This window comes from Monomorium pharaonis, chromosome 5 (genome assembly GCF_013373865.1).
Source record: "Monomorium pharaonis isolate MP-MQ-018 chromosome 5, ASM1337386v2, whole genome shotgun sequence".
NCBI classification, from domain to species: Eukaryota; Metazoa; Arthropoda; class Insecta; order Hymenoptera; family Formicidae; genus Monomorium; species Monomorium pharaonis.
Genome location: NC_050471.1, coordinates 23,096,740 through 23,118,928, shown reverse-complemented (window position 1 = coordinate 23,118,928; position 22,189 = coordinate 23,096,740). Strand labels below are relative to the sequence as shown.

General features: G+C 30.9%; 1 protein-coding gene across 9 annotated transcripts in view; it reads right to left on the bottom strand.

The window, feature by feature from the left end:
- LOC105840104 (probable ribonuclease ZC3H12D) overlaps positions 1-20,267 on the bottom strand; it is an 81,072-nt gene extending 60,805 nt beyond the window's left edge. For 2 of the 9 annotated variants that reach the window (XM_036287694.1, XM_036287695.1), the window contains exons 1-3: positions 19,802-20,219; positions 19,270-19,283; positions 19,165-19,199 (exon numbers count right to left, since the gene is read on the bottom strand). Coding sequence is in view for 1 of the 9 variants with exons in the window: in XM_028192886.2 (XP_028048687.1) it covers positions 19,802-19,819 (18 nt within the window). In the remaining 8 variants the exon portion in view is untranslated. Of the gene's footprint in view, positions 1-19,164; positions 19,309-19,801 lie in introns of all 9 variants that reach the window. The other 7 variants (XM_036287693.1, XM_028192890.2, XM_036287691.1 and 4 more) reach the window with 7 other exon arrangements.
- Positions 20,268-22,189: the final 1,922 nt, after the last annotated feature.

Sequence of the window (22,189 nt, the reverse complement as noted above, 5' to 3'; positions counted from 1 at the left end):
TAGCATAACAATAAAACTGAAAATAGTAATTATATCTCGATACTGATAACGCTTCACCGATTTTGTTGCTTGCAGTTTATAACTTTATTGCAATAAACAATTGACAACAAATTCAAAACTTGCATATCTTTTCAGAAACTAAATCGAGAAAGACTTTAATACCGAAATTAGTCTAGCAACAAATTCTATAAGAGTACTTTACTCTTGAACGCGTCCCAGCACAACCACTCTTTCAGCTAGTTTTTTGCAATAAACAATTAGCAACAAATTCGGAAACTGCATATCCTTTGAGCACCTAAATCGAGAAACATTTTAATACCGTAATTAGTCGAGCAACAAATTCTGTAAGGGTACTTTACTCTTGAACGCGTCCCAACACAACCACTCTTTCAGCCAGTTTTTTGCAATAAACAATTAGCAACAAATTCGGAAACTGCATATCCTTTGAGCACCTAAATTGAGAAACATTTTAATACCCTAATTAGTCGAGCAACAAATTCTGTAAGGGTACTTTACTCTTGAACGCGTCCCAGCACAACCACTCTTTCAGCCAGTTTTTTGCAATAAACAATTAGCAACAAATTTGGAAACTGCAAATCCTTTGAGCACTTAAATCGAGAAACATTTTAATACCGTAATTAGTCGAGCAACAAATTCTGTAAGGGTACTTTACTCTTGAACGCGTCCCAACACAACCACTCTTTCAGCCAGTTTTTTGCAATAAACAGATAGCAACAAATTCGGAAACTGCATATCCTTTGAGCACCTAAATTGAGAAACATTTTAATACCGTAATTAGTCGAGCAACAAATTCTGTAAGGGTACTTTACTCTTGAACGCGTCCCAACACAACCACTCTTTCAGCCAGTTTTTTGCAATAAACAATTAGCAACAAATTCGGAAACTGCCTATCCTTTGAGCACCTAAATCGAGAAACATTTTAATACCGTAATTAGTCGAGCAACAAATTCTGTAAGAATTGTTTATTGCAAAAAACTTGCTGAAAGAGTGGTTGTGCTGGGACGCGTTCAAGAGTAAAGTACCCTTACAGAATTTGTTGCTCGACTAATTAGGGTATTAAAATGTTTCTCAATTTAGGTGCTCAAAGGATATGCAGTTTCCGAATTTGTTGCTAATTGTTTATTGCAAAAAACTGGCTGAAAGAGTGGTTGTGTTGGGACGCGTTCAAGAGTAAAGTACCCTTAAAGAATTTGTTGCTCAACTAATTACGGTATTAAAATGTTTCTCGATTTAGGTGCTCAAAGGATATGCAGTTTCCGAATTTGTTGCTAATTGTTTATTGCAAAAAACTGGCTGAAAGAGTGGTTGTGCTGGGACGCGTTCAAGAGTAAAGTACCCTTACAGAATTTGTTGCTCGACTAATTAGGGTATTAAAATGTTTCTCAATTTAGGTGCTCAAAGGATATGCAGTTTCCGAATTTGTTGCTATCTGTTTATTGCAAAAAACTGGCTGAAAGAGTGGTTGTGCTGGGACGCGTTCAAGAGTAAAGTACCCTTACAGAATTTGTTGCTCGACTAATTACGGTATTAAAATGTTTCTCGATTTAAGTGCTCAAAGGATTTGCAGTTTCCAAATTTGTTGCTAATTGTTTATTGCAAAAAACTGGCTGAAAGAGTGGTTGTGCTGGGACGCGTTCAAGAGTAAAGTACCCTTACAGAATTTGTTGCTCGACTAATTAGGGTATTAAAATGTTTCTCAATTTAGGTGCTCAAAGGATATGCAGTTTCCGAATTTGTTGCTAATTGTTTATTGCAAAAAACTGGCTGAAAGAGTGGTTGTGCTGGGACGCGTTCAAGAGTAAAGTACCCTTACAGAATTTGTTGCTCGACTAATTACGCTATTAAAATGTTTCTCGATTTAGGTGCTCAAAGGATATGCAGTTTCCGAATTTGTTGCTAATTGTTTATTGCAAAAAACTGGCTGAAAGAGTGGTTGTGCTGGGACGCGTTCAAGAGTAAAGTACCCTTACAGAATTTGTTGCTCGACTAATTAGGGTATTAAAATGTTTCTCAATTTAGGTGCTCAAAGGATATGCAGTTTCCGAATTTGTTGCTATCTGTTTATTGCAAAAAACTGGCTGAAAGAGTGGTTGTGTTGGGACGCGTTCAAGAGTAAAGTACCCTTACAGAATTTGTTGCTCGACTAATTACGGTATTAAAATGTTTCTCGATTTAAGTGCTCAAAGGATTTGCAGTTTCCAAATTTGTTGCTAATTGTTTATTGCAAAAAACTGGCTGAAAGAGTGGTTGTGCTGGGACGCGTTCAAGAGTAAAGTACCCTTACAGAATTTGTTGCTCGACTAATTACGCTATTAAAATGTTTCTCGATTTAGGTGCTCAAAGGATATGCAGTTTCCGAATTTGTTGCTAATTGTTTATTGCAAAAAACTGGCTGAAAGAGTGGTTGTGCTGGGACGCGTTCAAGAGTAAAGTACCCTTACAGAATTTGTTGCTCGACTAATTAGGGTATTAAAATGTTTCTCAATTTAGGTGCTCAAAGGATATGCAGTTTCCGAATTTGTTGCTAATTGTTTATTGCAAAAAACTGGCTGAAAGAGTGGTTGTGCTGGGACGCGTTCAAGAGTAAAGTACCCTTACAGAATTTGTTGCTCGACTAATTAGGGTATTAAAATGTTTCTCAATTTAGGTGCTCAAAGGATATGCAGTTTCCGAATTTGTTGCTAATTGTTTATTGCAAAAAACTGGCTGAAAGAGTGGTTGTGTTGGGACGCGTTCAAGAGTAAAGTACCCTTACAGAATTTGTTGCTCGACTAATTAGGGTATTAAAATGTTTCTCAATTTAGGTGCTCAAAGGATATGCAGTTTCCGAATTTGTTGCTATCTGTTTATTGCAAAAAACTGGCTGAAAGAGTGGTTGTGTTGGGACGCGTTCAAGAGTAAAGTACCCTTACAGAATTTGTTGCTCGACTAATTACGGTATTAAAATGTTTCTCGATTTAGGTGCTCAAAGGATTTGCAGTTTCCAAATTTGTTGCTAATTGTTTATTGCAAAAAACTGGCTGAAAGAGTGGTTGTGCTGGGACGCGTTCAAGAGTAAAGTACCCTTACAGAATTTGTTGCTCGACTAATTACGCTATTAAAATGTTTCTCGATTTAGGTGCTCAAAGGATATGCAGTTTCCGAATTTGTTGCTAATTGTTTATTGCAAAAAACTGGCTGAAAGAGTGGTTGTGCTGGGACGCGTTCAAGAGTAAAGTACCCTTACAGAATTTGTTGCTCGACTAATTACGCTATTAAAATGTTTCTCAATTTAGGTGCTCAAAGGATATGCAGTTTCCGAATTTGTTGCTAATTGTTTATTGCAAAAAACTGGCTGAAAGAGTGGTTGTGCTGGGACGCGTTCAAGAGTAAAGTACCCTTACAGAATTTGTTGCTCGACTAATTACGCTATTAAAATGTTTCTCGATTTAGGTGCTCAAAGGATATGCAGTTTCCGAATTTGTTGCTAATTGTTTATTGCAAAAAACTGGCTGAAAGAGTGGTTGTGCTGGGACGCGTTCAAGAGTAAAGTACCCTTACAGAATTTGTTGCTCGACTAATTAGGGTATTAAAATGTTTCTCAATTTAGGTGCTCAAAGGATATGCAGTTTCCGAATTTGTTGCTAATTGTTTATTGCAAAAAACTGGCTGAAAGAGTGGTTGTGTTGGGACGCGTTCAAGAGTAAAGTACCCTTACAGAATTTGTTGCTCGACTAATTACGGTATTAAAATGTTTCTCGATTTAGGTGCTCAAAGGATATGCAGTTTCCGAATTTGTTGCTAATTGTTTATTGCAAAAAACTAGCTGAAAGAGTGGTTGTGCTGGGACGCGTTCAAGAGTAAAGTACTCTTATAGAATTTGTTGCTAGACTAATTTCGGTATTAAAGTCTTTCTCGATTTAGTTTCTGAAAAGATATGCAAGTTTTGAATTTGTTGTCAATTGTTTATTGCAATAAAGTTATAAACTGCAAGCAACAAAATCGGTGAAGCGTTATCAGTATCGAGATATAATTACTATTTTCAGTTTTATTGTTATGCTAATGTGGAGTTGTTAGGGGTGGTTTTTAATCGATATTGATGGAGCAACAAAATCAGAATTGTTATAAACTGCGAGCAACAAAATCTGTGAAGCGTTATCTGTCGAGATTTAGCTACTATTTTCAGTTTTAAGGTGTTGTGCTAATGTGGAGTGGCTGGGGGTGGTTTTTAATCAATAAAGGTGGAGCAACAAAATCGGAATTGTTATAAATTTCGAGCAATAAAACCGAGGAACTGTTATCATTCGATATATGTGGTTATTTATAATTTTAGAATGTTTTGTTGCTCTAGGGTAATTTTGGGGTGGTTTTCGGGGTTTAATAATGGAGCAAAAAATTTGGGAATAGAGCAACTAATTAGCAACTAATTAGATCTAAAGGAATCCACCGCATTTGTTTAATTTTTTAAAAAAATTTTTATTGGTTGTGCTAACTAAATTTTAAGTTGGCACAGCCTCTATTTTCTCCGAATCGGCTGGAGCAACAAAATTGGGAATGGAGCAACTAATTAGCAACAAAAGAGCACTAAATTTTTATATAAGTTTTATTCGATTGTGCTAAAGTGGCTGTGCCAGCTTTATAGACGTCTACTGGAAATATATCTTATTATTATACAAAAATTAAGATTTTTAAATTTAATGTTTAACTTTTAATTAGTAACTCTCGTTTTTCTTTAATTGGAGGATTTTTTTAACAGGTAAAAGTTAAGATAATGTCTCGTAGTAAATAAACACAGTTTTATATTTAATTATTATATATAAATAATTGTATGTGCAATTTTTTCCATAAGTATATTAATAAATGCTTAATTAAAAAAATATATATCATATGAAAACATTTGTCTTATTTATCATCTTATTTATACTATTTGATATTTTTGTATATTAATCTCTTTTGAGTATGCATGACAACTATAAACGCAAACTCGAAAAAGGATCTAAATATTCATAATGGCTAGAGTCGTATAAAATTATTTATTAATATATTTTAGTAAATATTATTAGCATTCTTAAAAAAATACATTCTAAGCAGTTTTATAATCAAAGATTTCGAGTTTCTAATCAGAATTGTAAAACTTGCTAATGTAAATCTAAAATCGATTTCAAAGATCACAAAATTATGAAATATTATAATCGATTGTAATAATTTTTTATATTACTAGCTATAGATATAATTAAGAAAATGGGAATACATAGATTTGAAATTAGGACTATTCTAAACATGTTTTAAAAAATGATAGACTGATGGAATGATAAATTGTTATAAAAAATGTAAAACTAATTAAATTTAAAATTACAAATAAATAAATAATATATAAATATATAAAAAATATATTTTAAAATATATAAAATATAAATATACAATAATTCAACACAAATATAAAAAACTGACTAATTGTTACCAAAAAACTTTGATAAAAAAAGATAATTAAATAAATCTAACTACTAATTAAAAAATACTTAGTATTATCTTATTTTACGTTATTTACAAGAAGCGATTTTTCGTTTTTGAACAAGCGTCTTAATTCGTCAGCAAATTTGCTGATAAAAACGCTGATTTTTTATTCGCTAGTGTCTACAATTTCGCGACATCTAATAATCGCTGCGACAAAGTTGAATGTTTAACTTTACTGCTCTTGTCAAACGAATAGTACCAGTGTAAAAAAATCGCTCCGCTACAATAAGCATTATTTGCACGGAGTGACTTTTATCGTTTTTTTACAAGCGTCTTAATTCGTAAGCGAATGCTACCGTCTACAATTTTAAGGTCACGGCGGCGTTTAATAATCGCTGCGACAAATTAAGTTAAGCATGTCCAACTTGACCGCTCTTGTCAAATAAATAGTATCAGCGTAAAAAATTGTTTCGCCACAATACTAAGTGATTTTTGACGCTTGCTGTTGATGTATAGAAATAGATAGCATATATAAAATTACATATAATTATACATAATTAAATATAATTACATATAAAACATTTTTACTAGATAATAGATGCCGGGTCGGTTCGCATATACTTAACGCGTGCATCTTTATCAGCTTTAATTATATTGACAAATTATTCATGTCTTATTAGCAATCATTAATCTAGCCGCGACTTGAAAATAATCGTAAACGCTAGCAAATAGAAAATGCAAAAACGGCGACTCCGTAGTATTCGGCAACATGTAAATAATTTAACACTATCGAATTCTATCAGTTAGATTTGCTTTGGAAAAGTGACAACTTGACGATAAAAGACACCAGCGACAAGCGTCGTTTTGTGTAAATAATGTTTAACATACATAATATTTCGGAAACAGCATCTTCACTAATTAATCTTGTTCACAGTTGGATTTAGATGTCTTAATAAATTAAATATGTTTATAAAAGTACATAAAGGTAAAACGGATTACAATTCGAGAAATAAAGTAGTTTACAAAATTTGCTGCAAAACTGCTATGCATCATATGTAGAACAGATAAAAAGACAGCTAAAAACCAGACTTAACCCCTTCGCTGTAAATGACACATATATGTGTAAAAATAAGACGTGCCATTAGTGTAGGTGACACATAAATATGCATCTCGAAAAAAAAAAGTTAAAATACTGAAATTTTTATAGTATCAAGTATTCCACGAGGTTTTTGAGGTTGCTGAATTCAAATTGAACGTCTAAATTGCAAAATTTAAAATGGCAGATCCCCCCCAATACGCATCAAAGTTTCCAAAAATAATCCAATTTTCTTGAAAATGAGTTTCTATAAGTTTTCTGGGTAGCTAAATCTAAATTTTATGTCAAAATTACAAAATTCAAAATACCGGATCCAATATGGCGCATCTAAATTTTTAAAAATAATCAGATTTTCTTGAAAATGAATTTCTAATTTGGAAATTAATCCGCCATTTTTAATTTTAAAATTCTGATCTCAAATTCAAAATCAATGACTCCAAAAATGTAGAAAATTAATTTGTGGATGAAATTGTAAAACTTTTTTACCACAAAAATGGCACAAAACATTGATTTCTGTTCCACAGTTAAAAGATTAAAGAACATGCTAATAACATAAGATTGGAAATTATCGAGATACTCTGTGGTCATCGATCATATAATAAAGATAAATCAATCATTTGATTGGAATAACATTAATGGGGAACAACAGAATAAAACTATCCAAAAATAGTTTGTTTCTTTTTTATATAATTGGAGAATATGCATCTTTTAGAATATTGTCCTAAAATATTATGATAAAATTCGTACAAATAAGAAGTTAAGTTACATTAATTTAAGGTTTTCAAGTTAATTTTTTTCAACTGGTTATCACAATTTCTCCATCAATTAAAATCGCATTAAAATTTTGTTTAAACGTCGATAATCTACATAAAATTCTTTTCAGTTAAGCGTACGGATTTTTTAATACTAATATTTAATATTTTTTTAGCCCCTAAAAAGACGAATTTTTGAACCTGATTTTTGTAACTTTTTTTTAAGAGCTGCCATTTTAATAATTTGTTTTTTAAACATCGGATACGCTTAATTGAAACCATACTAATATAGATTAAAACAATTTTTCTTTTAATTTTTAAATCATTTATTAGACGAGTTATGGTGATAACCAGTAAGACTGCTTCTTCCGTGCAGCACGTTGCAGCAATCTCTGCAATTGTACTTTAAAATACATACTTCTTAATAAAAAAATTCGTAAGCTAAATTCAAAGTATGTACTTTTCAACTCACTAACTCCGACATTTCTGCAATGTATGAGTAAAGAAAATCTTAAATATAGCCTTTTTTTATTGCCGTCACCGTATTGTTCCCCCTTAAGATCTTAAATTCTAAACCTAATTACGAAAGATTGATCTCCGAAATAATTAAAATAAAGAAACGTAATTGATTCTCAGAATAATTGAGTTTCTCAATGATCCTATTCTTGTTTACTTCATACTCATTCCAATAACAATAGAATACATATAGATATGTCAACATATTCATACACTAAAAAGAGTCTTTTGAATTAATTGGAAATCTGATCGGATTCAGCCAGATCCTGATTTCCAATCAATTCAACAAAATTCTTTTTTCAGTGTAACATTCTTGACTATCGATAAATATTTCTTTAATTATAAATATTTCATTAATAAATAATAAATTTTGTAAAAAAAGTTCAATATTGCAAATCTGGAATACAAGTAATATAATTTATAAATTGTTTTGTTCTTTTAAATTTGTAAAATAAGTCACTGTTGTATATAGATGCTTCGACATTCGCGCCATTCAACCACAGAAAGAACTTTTTTGAAACGTTAACCTGTGATGAATTTTATTTTCCGAGTTTTGTTTCTTTCGTCTCAAAAAAAGTTATGCAATTATTTTAATTTCTTGATATATACATACAATTGATTGAAATGTGCTTAATTAATATTTTATTTTTCGCAACGTACGAAGTAACAATTCAAACACATTTATGAAATATTATAATTATAATATCATCAGTCATAATGTTCATAGAATTTACATAAACTTTTAAATTAAAAAAATATTTTAAAAAACTGATTTAATGTTTCTTACTTATTAGGTTTCAATAAAAATTTTCCAATAAGCTATTATTATATCATTTGTAAATAGTAATTTAAAATTTAAACATGTCTAAATTTTTGAAACAAAGTATTTTTGTCCATAAACTTTACTAAGCTTGATTAAAAAGTTTCGGTTTTGGTAAAAACTAACTTGAAGTTTGTTTCGGTTTCAAATTTCAATTTTGATCGGACAACTGCTAATAGTAACTGTAAAAATTGTGCTCATAACTATAATTATTTTATCAATTATAGCCAAACATTTTTCTCTCACAATCAGTGAAATAACCATCAGTACAGTATTATATCAAAATAAATAAAAGATTTGAATTTATTCCTAACTGTATCATGTTGAAAATAATAAGTTTATCTGCAGCACTAAAGTCTGTTACCCGATTTTCAAAAAATGTAGGACCCTCCCAAACTCCCATGTGCAATTCATAAAATAAGCCTCGGCTGATTAAGATCAAAAACTAAAATCGACGGCGTTGCGTATACGTCGCGACGAATTTCTCGACAACCTTGCATCGCCGCCCACCACTCCCGGATCTAGTCTTAACGTATCGAGTACACACGAAGAACGATGGACGACGTTTATGTGATATACATGACAGAGAGATTAAAAAAATAAGAAAAATAGAAGAAAAAAGAGAACCAATCGAGTCATCTATAATATTCAGTCACGATTAAATTTGGAAACGGCACCAAAATCCGGATCTCCGTTTATTCTTTCAAAATTCTACTTAAAAAAGGCATTTTTAAACCCTTCAAATAATGGTAATCATGAAACAACGTGTATAGCAAAGAATTTTACTATACTGAGAAAATTGTTCAATCAAGTTATTCTTTCAAAATTTCAAAAAATAACAAATGGATACTTAGATTGAATAAAAGTCCAACTACGCTTTATTAGGAACAAAATCATCGGAATGTAAAAAAAAACAAATAATTCATTTTAAAATAATAGATATTTATTTTCCGTTTATTTTTGTACATTTCAATAATTCCAAGTCAAATTTTTATCTGAAAATATCCGTTTGTTACTTTATGATACGCTAATCCGATCATTATTTTCTAGAAATTTTTCTCGGTGTATAATTTCAATAATTTTAATTGAAATTAAAATCATTTAACATTAATTATTCGTATACACACTTGTTTTTTCAATCTTCATATACACACTGGGTGGTTGCAACTCGTGGCAATTTTCAAACAGCTGTATCTTTTGAAATATTTATTATTTATTGCTAAAGTTCTGAAAAAATTAATGGATTAACTTTAATGTTTATAAAAAATATTTACATACTTTTAATATTAAAATTTAAGAAATTTCATATTTTTAAAAATTATTATATTTCGTGATTTAAAAAAATTTAGTTTTTCCATTTTTTGCAGTTTTTGAGTTTTTTTTTCGTTTATTACGGTACTTAAAAGGTACAAAGCGCTGAATTTTTATTTTATGGGTGGTAACCACCAGTGTATATGCGAAGGGTTAATTATAATAATTTAATTTTAAATAATTATTTATAGTTGTTTAATAATATAATTTTATTATAATTTTAGGCAAATTTTTATATGTTTTATCAGAAAATTATAGTAAAATTCTTCCATGTATATATTAAATTATCATATGATTTTATGGATAAATTTTAAGAGAAAATTTTCAGTGTATTTTGTATATTATGCAATTCTATACGTATCTCTCTCTCTCTCTCTCTCTCTCTCTCTCTCTCTCTCTCTCTCTCTCTCTCTCTCTCTCTCTCTCTCTCTCTCTCTCTTCCCCTCTCTCTCTCTCAAGAGACACGTGGTAGTGTCTTACATATATTATACCAATAGACAAAAAATCATATCATTAATATGTATACGGAAGAAAAAAAAGTTTTTTTACTGTTCACTTTTTTTTGTTTACTGTTTGGTACTGTGTCTATATTGTATGATAAAATAATTATGTTTAAGAGACCCACTTTTATAGCTTACTGTTATATTTATAATAAAAACTTTGTGTGTATTTATGGTTCTACTATAAAAAACTTTTATTATAATTATAATAATTTCAAATAAAATATAAAGATATGGATGCTAAAAATTAACATTTCTGTAATAAATGCAGTCACAGTTATAAGTATAATTATTTTTTAACTTTACTTATACTATTTCTCGTATCGGAATTAAAAAACCTGTTGCCTCAGAATATGCTGGAGATGGTTGTAATGTCAAAGTTACAGTATTATGTTAGAATTTTTCTCATCGTTTACATCAAATTCCCAAGGTTATGGGAGGTTTGCTATTAATGAGTTATTAGGTTATTATAATAATAAAATATATTGGATCACAAAATTAAATTTATTTATACAATTAATATAATAATAATTATTATAATTGGGATGATTAAAATTATAAACATATGTTGGCACCAAAAATAACTATAAATAACAGTTAAATTATGGTAATTGTAATCTTTTTTTTTCAGTGTATGTTTTCAGATGAAAGATACCATATCAAATTTCTAAAGTCACAATCATGAACGTTTATATTTTGATCCAATTGCTGAAATATCGGTCGTACAGATGTCGGCTAGAGTCTCGTTAGAAAGTCCGCGAAAAGATAGATCAATTGCAAGACGGCAATTTTTCAAAGAAAGTTCCATTGCTACGTACTTTCTCTCCTGCGTTAGCTCTCTCGACATTATTATTTGGTTTTGTCATAAGGAAACGCCAAGTACGTATATTTGGATCGCATAATTTTTAGATGTTATCGAATATAAAACTGACAATAAATAATAAAATAAATTACACAAAAAAGTATCTTGCCGAATTAGATCAGGTTATTTCTACATATTTTAACCCGCTAAAAACAAATCTGATGTCAGTTTTGCTCCACTATATCTCAGATTTTTTCCACTCTTAAAAAATCAAAATCGAAGATTTCTGACTTTTACTCCTACATTAAATTTTGTGATCCAATATAATTTATTATTATAATAACCTAATAATCCATTTTAATAGCAAACCTCATTACTCCATAACCTTGAGAATTTGATGCAAACGATGAGAAAAAAACTAACATGATACTGTAACTTTGACATTACAACCATTTCCAGCATATTCTGAGGCAGCAGATTTTTTAATTCCAAGACGTGAAATTAAAGATTCTATTCGATAGGATAAAACAACATTCTAGGAAATTCCTAATACGGGATGCCCTTTGTTTAAAAAATCAAGGATTTCTCGATACAATAAATATTGACGAACGAGCTGGTTTAGTTTTAAGAAAGTAATCAAAAACTTCTTGGGTAATTACCGAAGTAAAGACTATAGAGATTTAGTTACTGATATAGTGAGAACCCTTGATTTCTTAAAATAAAGAGCATTCCGTATTGAGATCTGAGAAAGCAGAATCTTCTCAGATCTTTAATTCTAGTATCGGAATTAAAAACCCTGCTACCCCAGAGGACACTGGAGATCGTAGTAATGTCAAAGTTACAGTATTATGTTAGAATTTTTCTCGTCGTTTGGATTAATAGGTTATCAGGTTATGGGGCATTTAAGGTGTTTTCTGAGGGTAAAAAAAAACTGAGATGTGGTGAAGCAAAACTAACATCAGATTCATTTTTAGCGGGCTAAAATACATGGAAATAACCTGGTCTGGTCCATGGCGCAGGGTACTCTTTTTGTGGGCCTGTGTTATTAATTTACATCATCCGTTTATCTTTTTCTATTCGTAAGATAACATTGAAACAACGTTTTTACGCCAAAATTTTATTATACTGAAATACTATAACTGCAAGTTAATTAAAGAAGTTATTGATAATCAGTGATTGATTATCAATTTAACACTATAATATTATTGGCAAATGACTACTCTTATAAAATTGACTTTTTTAATAACTCGGAGGCTGCTTTTACGCGCAAGCTTATTCGACTGTTGTCTTAACTCTGATTATGTCAACCGTTTATCACTCACCATTGTAGTGTTTTAAGTGCTGTTGCTTTTGACATTTTGTACACTAAAGGGCTTATACCCGTTAATAAAGATTATTATTATTATTATTATTATTTGATTTAGAATTGTGTTTCAAGATTGAAAATTTATTCGGTGCGCAGTTTGATAAACTCAAAAACGTATGTAAATTCACGTAGAAGATATTATATCAATACAATGATTTAGTTATGACCAAATAAAACTATTCTTTAACCCTCAATCCTTACCTATGTATCGTTTTCGTCCTGCTTAACACTACTATCCCTAATTTTTCGTACAACCGCGACGCTAGCGCCATCAAAGTTGTATTAAAAAAAACTTTGGGGGGAAAGGGTCTTCAGTGCACAAGGCCAACCCGATCTGTTTGTTTTACTGCAAACGCTAGCCAGGTAAAATTCGAATAGGACGTTTTCGACCCATAGGTAGGGATTACGTAAGTAAAAATGACTTTTTCAAAAAAAATTTTTTTTGTTAATTAAGTATTTTCGGACACATACATGCATTTTAGTACATAATTATGTATATATTTTAAGTTAAACATCTACAATGGAGGTTAGAAATCCAGAATACTTTAAGCAGACCAATACAATTTAGCATTCGGCAAATATTGGGAACATTAAACATTAACTAATAAATTTAAAAAAAGAAAAAGATGTTTTTATTGTTTATATAAAAAAGATATAAAAACCAATCAATGTTGTGCTCGATGCAACAAACCCGTTTGCGATGATCATCGTTTAAATTGCTGTCGCGACTGTTTTTAAACTGTTCTTTTTCTATTTTTATAACAAAATTTTGTATTTTTACTATGTATTAAATGATAATTTGTTAAAACTTTAAACTGAAAAAAATTGTTGATTTATTGATGTTTCCTTATTTTACAACGCTATTCATCATCCTCGAAAAATTCCAATTTTTATATGCTGAAATTGGATATTTGCTTTCATTCTACGTTTATCAAACATTTTTTTCGTAAAGAGGAGCTTTTTCCCTTCCAGAAACTAATTCTTAAAAATTTTTTTTCAAAATTTTTACCATCGCTATATATATATTTTTTTTAATTAACTTTTTTACCGATTTTTCTCACTGTTTATTAAAAAATACATATTAAATTTGGGGGGGGGGATAATATAATGGTAGTTTTTTAAAGAGAAATATTTAAAGAGTATACATGATTTTTTTCAGATTTTTAAAGCTATTATTTCTAATGGTTATAAGGGCGAAGACAAAAACGACTCATAGGTAAGAATAGAGGGTGCCGAAAAACACGGTAGGGATTGAGGGGTAATTAAGATAAATTCTATCACGTAGGATCGGATTTTACGAGTACCTCTAAGAGCGACCGTTTAAATTTTATATTTTATATTTTTTTATACAGTACAAGTCTGTTAGAACAAGATAACACTAACTAGCCGTTAAAAATAATAAGGCAACATATCCTGCATTATTAAAATAGTCGAATTATAGAGAAAAGGCACTGACTGAATTTGGAAGTTTCCTAAATTCGAACTCCCTTATTTCTTGAAAATTAAACATCGCACCATACAAATATCGATAAAAATATGATTTGTTTAGTTAATCCTAGGTAGACACTTATATTTTTGGTACCTTACGAAGACATCTGTGGGTCTGTGAGACCCGAGAACTTTGTTATTTAATAACAATGTCTAATAAAAATTTAATAACAAAAATGACAGAGTTTTGACAAATCTCTTGGATCCTACAGATGTTTACATAGGATAAATTAAAGAAGTAAAAATCCATATTTCATACATTCATATCCTTTTCTATATAAAATCTATTAAAGCCAAATTCGCAAAAATGAGAGTTATATTTGCACGATTATGTCTCTTAGGCAAGCCTAACGGAATAACATTGAGTATGCAGGACTACATAATACATAATAAGATGTATAAATCAATGAAATGTATTACAATAATACTTCGATCGTATACGAATTCCAAATTAGGGGCTCATATCGTCAGATGCCCTTTCTGACATGTGTCACAAAAACATTAATTATTAAAAAAAAAACAGTATTATAAAAATTACTATATCATTTGATAGAAGATACTTTCTAATTTGTATTTGTGTTTCGACATTTTCTAATTATTATTTAAAAAAATATTGTCCAAAAACAAAGTAGTGTTCCAAATTCGGTGCCTTTCTCTTAATAATATAAGAATAAAAATTTCCAGATCTGCAAACAATTTAGAATAATTTTTTTAATCAAAGTAATCGGTCTTTATTTTGTTAATATCTATTTTGTAAACTGTTTAAAAAATATATAAATAGTTTTTCTAAGAAATTTCAGATACATAAGTTAAAGAAATACAAACTTATATAGGTAATGATTTCCAAAAAACCTGCATCACATATATGTATACATCAATATTTTAATAAACTATATTTTATTTAATTTCTCTCATAAAAAGTCAGTAAATATTTTCCTAGTTTATAAAATTGAGTTTTTAAAAATAAATAGTGATCATATCAAAATAAGAATTTTTGTTTGACAATAAAACTACTTCGAATTTAATTTTTTCACAAAAATAATATAATTGGTCAACTTTTAATTAAAAAAAAAACTATAGTTCAGACAAAATATAAAATTGGAATTTATTTCAAAACTTTTGTTTAAATATAAAACTATCTTAATTGTGTTTTACATATCTGTTTATGTTCTTCTATTATTATTATATCTATAATATTACTATGCAATAATAAAATTCTAAAGCTAGATACTATGTATATTATTCTTAACATTATTTTTAAATAATGTAACATTATTTTGTCACTTTAAAATATTTAAGAAGTTAAAATCCAATGACGCTGGTGTATGATTGTTTGAAATGAAGAAACGCCTCCAAGAATTTGTTTTCGCTTTATCTTTGAATATTCCTGAAACTTGTTCCGTGGTTTCTATGTATAGAAAATGAGTTACAGAAAAGGATGGTATAGGACAGAAGAAGGATGGTTCGATACCAATACCGGTACCAGAAAGTATTTAATTTATTCCGATGTCGCACGCGTCGTGGTGATGCCAGTTATAGGATGTATACACAGAAAGATCTTGCACAATCTCCACATCTTCATTCCCATCCTTGTAATTTCATTTTCGTCCCTGTCTTTATCCCTCTATTAATTATATATTTTCGCTTATTTCTTATTTGCTTCCTTGGTATTATGCTTTTTCTTGACTAAAGTAAAAAACTAAAGTTATATTTCACATTACCAAAATACAATATTAAAATAAATTAATAAAATTAATATATATAAATTATAATTAATTAGTAAAATGAATATAAAATTTATTAAGTTATTATGTTATTATTAATTCTATAATTGTCGGTGTCATTTGCTAAATAAAAATGTCAGAGAGACATCGTCCCTAAGAGCACAAAGATTTACTAAGAATGTTCAGAGAATATCACAAAAGTACATTGCTGATATTATCAGAATATTCAAGATACGTATTGTGATCAATTTTATTGTACTTATATTTTAAACAATTTATTTTTGCTGTTGTTTAAGAAATGTAATCCAAAAACAAAGTGATATTGGCAATTTTCCTTTACTATTTGTCAAATTAATAAAAGAATTTCCTGTTCATCTCATGAATGAGAAACCTGAGATTGTGAAAGAGAGAGAGTCAGGATTGTTCATCGACATCCGTTGCTCCGGAAGGAATGCCGCCACTTATGTACAACAGTCGCGTTTCTGCGCTCATCTTCGCCGCACACGAGGTGTGGTACGGCATTCAACCGGATTCGACACACTTCCAACCGAGTAGACTGGCGCGAGCCGAGTTTCGAATGATTAATGCGAGCCCAATTAGCGGCTGTGTCCACTTTGCCGTGCTCTCTCGCACGATTGCGTGAAAGGCCCGAACATCGAGTATTCCAACCCGGAAACATGCCTTAAAGAGCGCGCGTTCACCAAATACGATCATCCGATCCTTTTCAAGCAGTACGTTCCTTTTTCGTCTCCGATAAATAAAGCACATTAAACAACGCTTTCCAAAAATTTTTAGTCTAAAAAAAATTTTTTAGTAAAAAAGTCATCGTCACATCATTTTTTTTATTGAATAACCTAAACAAAATTTAAAAAAAGAAAGTTATTTATTACTTACGAGTATATAAAAAGTATCAACTTAAGAAAAGTATTTTTATAAGTATATTTTTTAAGACTGTTAAAAAACATATTTAAAGACAAATATTAAATCATATGTTTAACTAAGAATTTAATTAGAATCAAAACATCATTATTTTATAATAAATTATATATATAATTTTAAAGTAGATGCAATGTGTGTTTAATCTTCGAAAAGTATATGCCGTAATATTTAAAATGTATTGTCCAAAGTATGTTTAAGCAAAAGTTTAAGTAACTAAAATAAGTTCTGTTATAATTTACAGACTTTAGAATCCCCTTAAGTCCATGTGAAAATAGCTGAAGAAGAAAACATTTATTGTTACATTTTTACTACCCTTCTTATCTTTACTTTTGCATCTTTGAAAAACTTGATATCAAATTGTAATAAAAAAACTAATTGATTTAATATCATTTTGAGAAACACTTTAAACGCAAATTTATGTCACCATGACTTGAAATTATTTCTAAACATCAATTTCCTCATTGTTTACTGTACTCACACAACTAATTATGTGAGAAATGACGCGACTTTCAGGAAAATTAAAAATTCACCAGTCTGCCCCTTCTTATCGCCCAGTTTATCAGCGATATCAAGCAGCCAATTAGCGGCCGCGTGAACCAACTCGATGTAAACCAGACAGCTAATCACAAGAATAATTATAGTTACGTTTAACGTCAGCCTGATTATGTCGTATAACATCACGCCACGAAATGGACGATAACGCGATAGCTTACGCGCGTGTCAAAATTCGATGTATCCGAAATAAAAAGTGAACTATCTAAAAGTGATCTTTTTTGTTGTATATGTATATACACACACGAGAACAAATATACTTAGCCACTTAAAGTTAGCTGCGTTCTATAGTGCACACAAATAACGTATTCTATGTGGAATATCGGAACACAGCTAACTTTAAATTGGATAGACATTTATATTCCTGAGTGTAAAATAAAGAATCATGCAATAACAAGTCTTAAAAAACAAACAAAACTACAGCATTTCCGTATAATTCTACTTTCCACTATTGTGAAAATAATGTTCTATGCAGTGACTATAAGAGAAAATAAAAGACAAATATAAAATATTTTCGGATTTTACTCTTACATATTTCCAAATCAATTATGACTGGTTAAGTGTCTATGCATTATGAAATTTTCTTGCGCATTATACTAAATAACTAATGTCACTTTAACATAAAACTAAATTTCGATTGTTTCCATAAACAATTTGCTCATTACAATATTAAAGTGAAACGCTACTTAAAAAAAAATTTCCTGTGAATATTATTAAAATAAAAAATAGTAATTCATTAAAAAATTGAAAATCAAATAATAAAGTTAAAAAAGTTAATAAATTTTTACTTAATTTATATTCATTTTAAATGTTAATTTTTAACTTCAACTTATTTTTAAAACAGAATTTCGTTTTTCTTAAATTAAAAATTTATTATGCAAAAAATATTAAAGAAAAAAAATACTCTTAAATAAAAAATACTCTTAGAAAAAAACATATTCTTATACAAAAATTATTTACTTTATTTAAACTTACAATCTATATAAATAAAATATTAAATTAATTTAATAATTTATATTATTTTGCTATTTAGAGTAAGTAAAGAGTATCTAATTTTAAAAATAAATATTCTGATTTAATATGTATAATATTTATCAAAATTAACTTTTCATTTAAATTAATTTAATTTCAATGCAATCTTTAATTGAGTTAAATTTGTTCATACAACTTTTAACATAATTAAGTTAATTAATAACTATTATTAATTTCAATAATAATTGAAAATGATTTCTTACAAAATAAGTAGTTACATTTCTTAGGTAAAAATAATGAAATATGCTATTTTTCTCAATAACAATAATACAAAATGATATATCCTAAATAAATAATTTCTATCCCTTCTTTAGGCAGAAAATAATATGTTGTTACAAAAAAATGGCATCTTACCCCAACATGACTAGAAAAAACAATGTTAGAAATTTCTATACGTAACCCATGCTATTGGTATTTATTTAAGAAGTCATAATATTCATTTGCCACTACTCAATGTCACTCACCGCATATTTATGAAATAAAGCACATAAAAAATTAAAATAAACTCTAAATATTGTGTTAAATAACATCAAAATAGTATTTTTTCAATTTACTTAAGTAAGGGCTAGTTGTTCTAACTTCTTGATAAATTTATCTATCAAATAAATATGTGTTTTTATTTATTTAGAAAAAAAATAGATACATGCTTATTTGATAGAAAAATGTATCAAGAAGTTGGAACAACTGGCTCTAAATCCCAAATTAAAAATAAGAAAATAACAGCTATATGTAATATAAAACAAAATATCAATCAGACATATCATTAGCACAATTAATGCATAAACATGGAAATAAAAAAAGTTACATCTTACCCAACATAGTATTTCCCCCGAACTTACCCTGTAGGCTACAGTCAGATTAGACTCGGTTATTTCAACTTCTTGGTAAATTTATCAATCAGATAAACTTGGGTCTACCTTTATTTTCCTTTCTAGGTAAAGACAGACAATAGGTATCTGTTGGATAAAGCTTTCCAATAAACAATCGGCCTTTAATGTTACAAACGCATCAAACTATTCATTAATTGGTCAATTCGTAAAATTCTTTGTTTTGATTAGTCAAACACTTCGAAGCATTTGTCAAGTTGACCGCAGTCACAGTTATGTTAATAAATTATAAATGAATTACCTCCAGTGCCAATAATGTTATAAACGATATCAAGTATAAAGCAAGGTATAAAGTATCGAAAAGTTGAAAGTATTAACGATCAAAAGATTGAAAATACCTATAGCGTGCGTAGTTCTAAAAAGAATGAATTTTTTATTCTAAGGATTTTTCTTTAAAGAAAAAGAAGAAAAGAATACGATCTCGAACGCAACCAAAAGTCTGAATATTCAAACGCGTCTCGCGGTTCAACGATCTTAACAATCCCGATGTTGTCCCAGAAAATCACAAGAAATCGTTTCTCACGACGATTCGCGATTGATAGATCAAATCCGACAAGTTTACCTTTCCAGCGACCGTCATCTCGTCCGTGGTCGCGGAGTGTAGATCCTTCTCACGAGAATCGCGTTCTCGAACGGGAGCGGCAATCGCGGAACGGCTTTTCAATAGCCGGTTGGGCGAAGGCGACACATTTCCCGCAGATCACCGTGCACCAATACACTAACTGCTAGCTAGATCACGTATCACTAGATCCCTGGAGCCTATTCCGTGCCGTACATACGCATATATTTCTTTTTCGATAGCGTTACACTAATCGACTAAAGCACAACTACGCGAGCGCGGGCGCGGCGAGTCACGAGACACATCCGCTCGCGGTAACTACCGACGGGTGAATGGAGCGTCGTGCGCAACAGACTTCCATCTTCACCATCATTGCCGCCGTCACCGCCGCTACTCACCGCTCACCACTACTCGAATGTCGAATACTCGGCTACTGGCGGTACTGCCGCGCATCATGGATCATGGTGCTATTGGTGCTGCCCGCTCCCCCTCCCGCCCCTCTGCCCCGTGCGCATGACCCGCAACCCGCAATAGGACTACACTTGACTACACTCGGCGAGTGGCGACTCGGCCACTCGGCTGCTGTCATGATTGTCAGTGGCCACATGATTTCCAACGGTTAGGATCGTACGTGAAAGGAGAGGAAAAAAAATTTGTAAAATTATAAATCTTTTTTTCATTTTTCATACAAAATCATTACGCTCAAACTGTTTCTGTCTGTACTTTGATTATGGAACAGAATTTTTAATTCTGTAATGACAATTAACCCTCATTGTGCACTATAGCTTTGGGGTCTCGAAACGATCTCAACGATTTTCGTAATGACTTATTACGGTATGTTAATCTTCGAAAATAGGCTTGTACTGCCATCTACTGTTAGTTCTGTGTCTCCTCTTTCCAAGCATAAGCCCGGATCTACAATAGTGTAGTAAGCCTTATGCCATAAAGAATTAACCAATTATATTCAATTATTCTTCTCATATTCGATTATAATTGGTCAATTTCTTATGGCATAAAGCTTACTACACCTATTGTAGATCCGGCCTAATATATGCGCCCAATCGCCCATATATATGATAAGCCCTGTGGCACACGCTTTCCGTAAGGGCTCTGGCAGACCAGGGGCCCGATTCTTGAAGTCATTCGCAAGAGAAACGTATACGCAAATACTCGCTCTAACAGAAAGTTGTAAGTTTATTGGTTAATAGCCATACGATAGCCAATAAATTTCCAACTTTTCTGTAAAATCAGAATTTGCGAATACGTTTCTCTTGCAAATGAATTCAAGAATAGAGCCCCAGCGCGATTTCCGTCGCGCGCGACGTGCGATGTCCAATGGGCGTACAGAGATGAGCGGAAAGGCGGTCGCTCATTGGACATCGCGCGTCGCGCTCTGATAGCTACATGAAACTTTTCATTTTTCACGTTTCCGCCTTAAGGAAAAAGTTACATGGTTGTTGCTCAGCGATCCTCAGCGACAGCGGACTTGCGCATTCGCCTCAAGCAGCGATAGAATCATAGCTCTAGTTTACACCGAGCACTTGGTACGCGTATCAAATAGTAAATAACTAGTGAATGTGTTTAATCATTGGCTGATCAGCTTAAATTCACTACTTGATATGCGTACCAAGTGCTCGGTGTAAACTAGAGGATAGAGCTTGTATTAATGGAGGGGCCATTGCTATATGCCGGAGTCCGTGTGGGGAGAATCGACAGAGACATGAATATATTCTCATATATTGTCTCTTTTCGTGTTGGACATCCCCACCACTCCGTTTTCTAGAAGGAAAAAAGCGCACATACGAGCGGTACGACAGGTACGAGCCTACCTACTTGGTGCCTACTTGGGCCTTGGGCTGTTACAATTAGTACAAAAAATTTTTACATACGAAAGTAATACTGTGCATTCATTGATTGGCATGCATCTTTTAGATTTATAAGCAATTTTTTTCGTACGAGTTCGAAAATCGGGCCTCAGATTGTATAGTTACGAACCTGTTCCCACACGAAAAAAAAAAAAGACAGAATATATCCACCTCTCTGTCGATTCTTCCCGCGCGTCGCGATGCACCAAAGCCCCTCCATTAATACAAGCTCTATGGATAGAATGCACGACCAATTACGCACCCCCCGCACTCACACATACCGCCATAATAATGTTCAAAAGTTATTTTGGGGCTATTTAATTTTTAAAATAGTGAAAAAATTCATGAAACTAAGCAAAAAACTAAGTCTAAAACTAAGGCACTATAAAAGTGAGTATTCTCACGTCCGCCATTTTTCTTCTAACTAGCATGAAAAATTAGGTATGTTTTGTATATATATACGTCAATAATCTTTGGAAACACCAAACTTTATGTGACAATGAAACGAAGACACGATATTTATGAT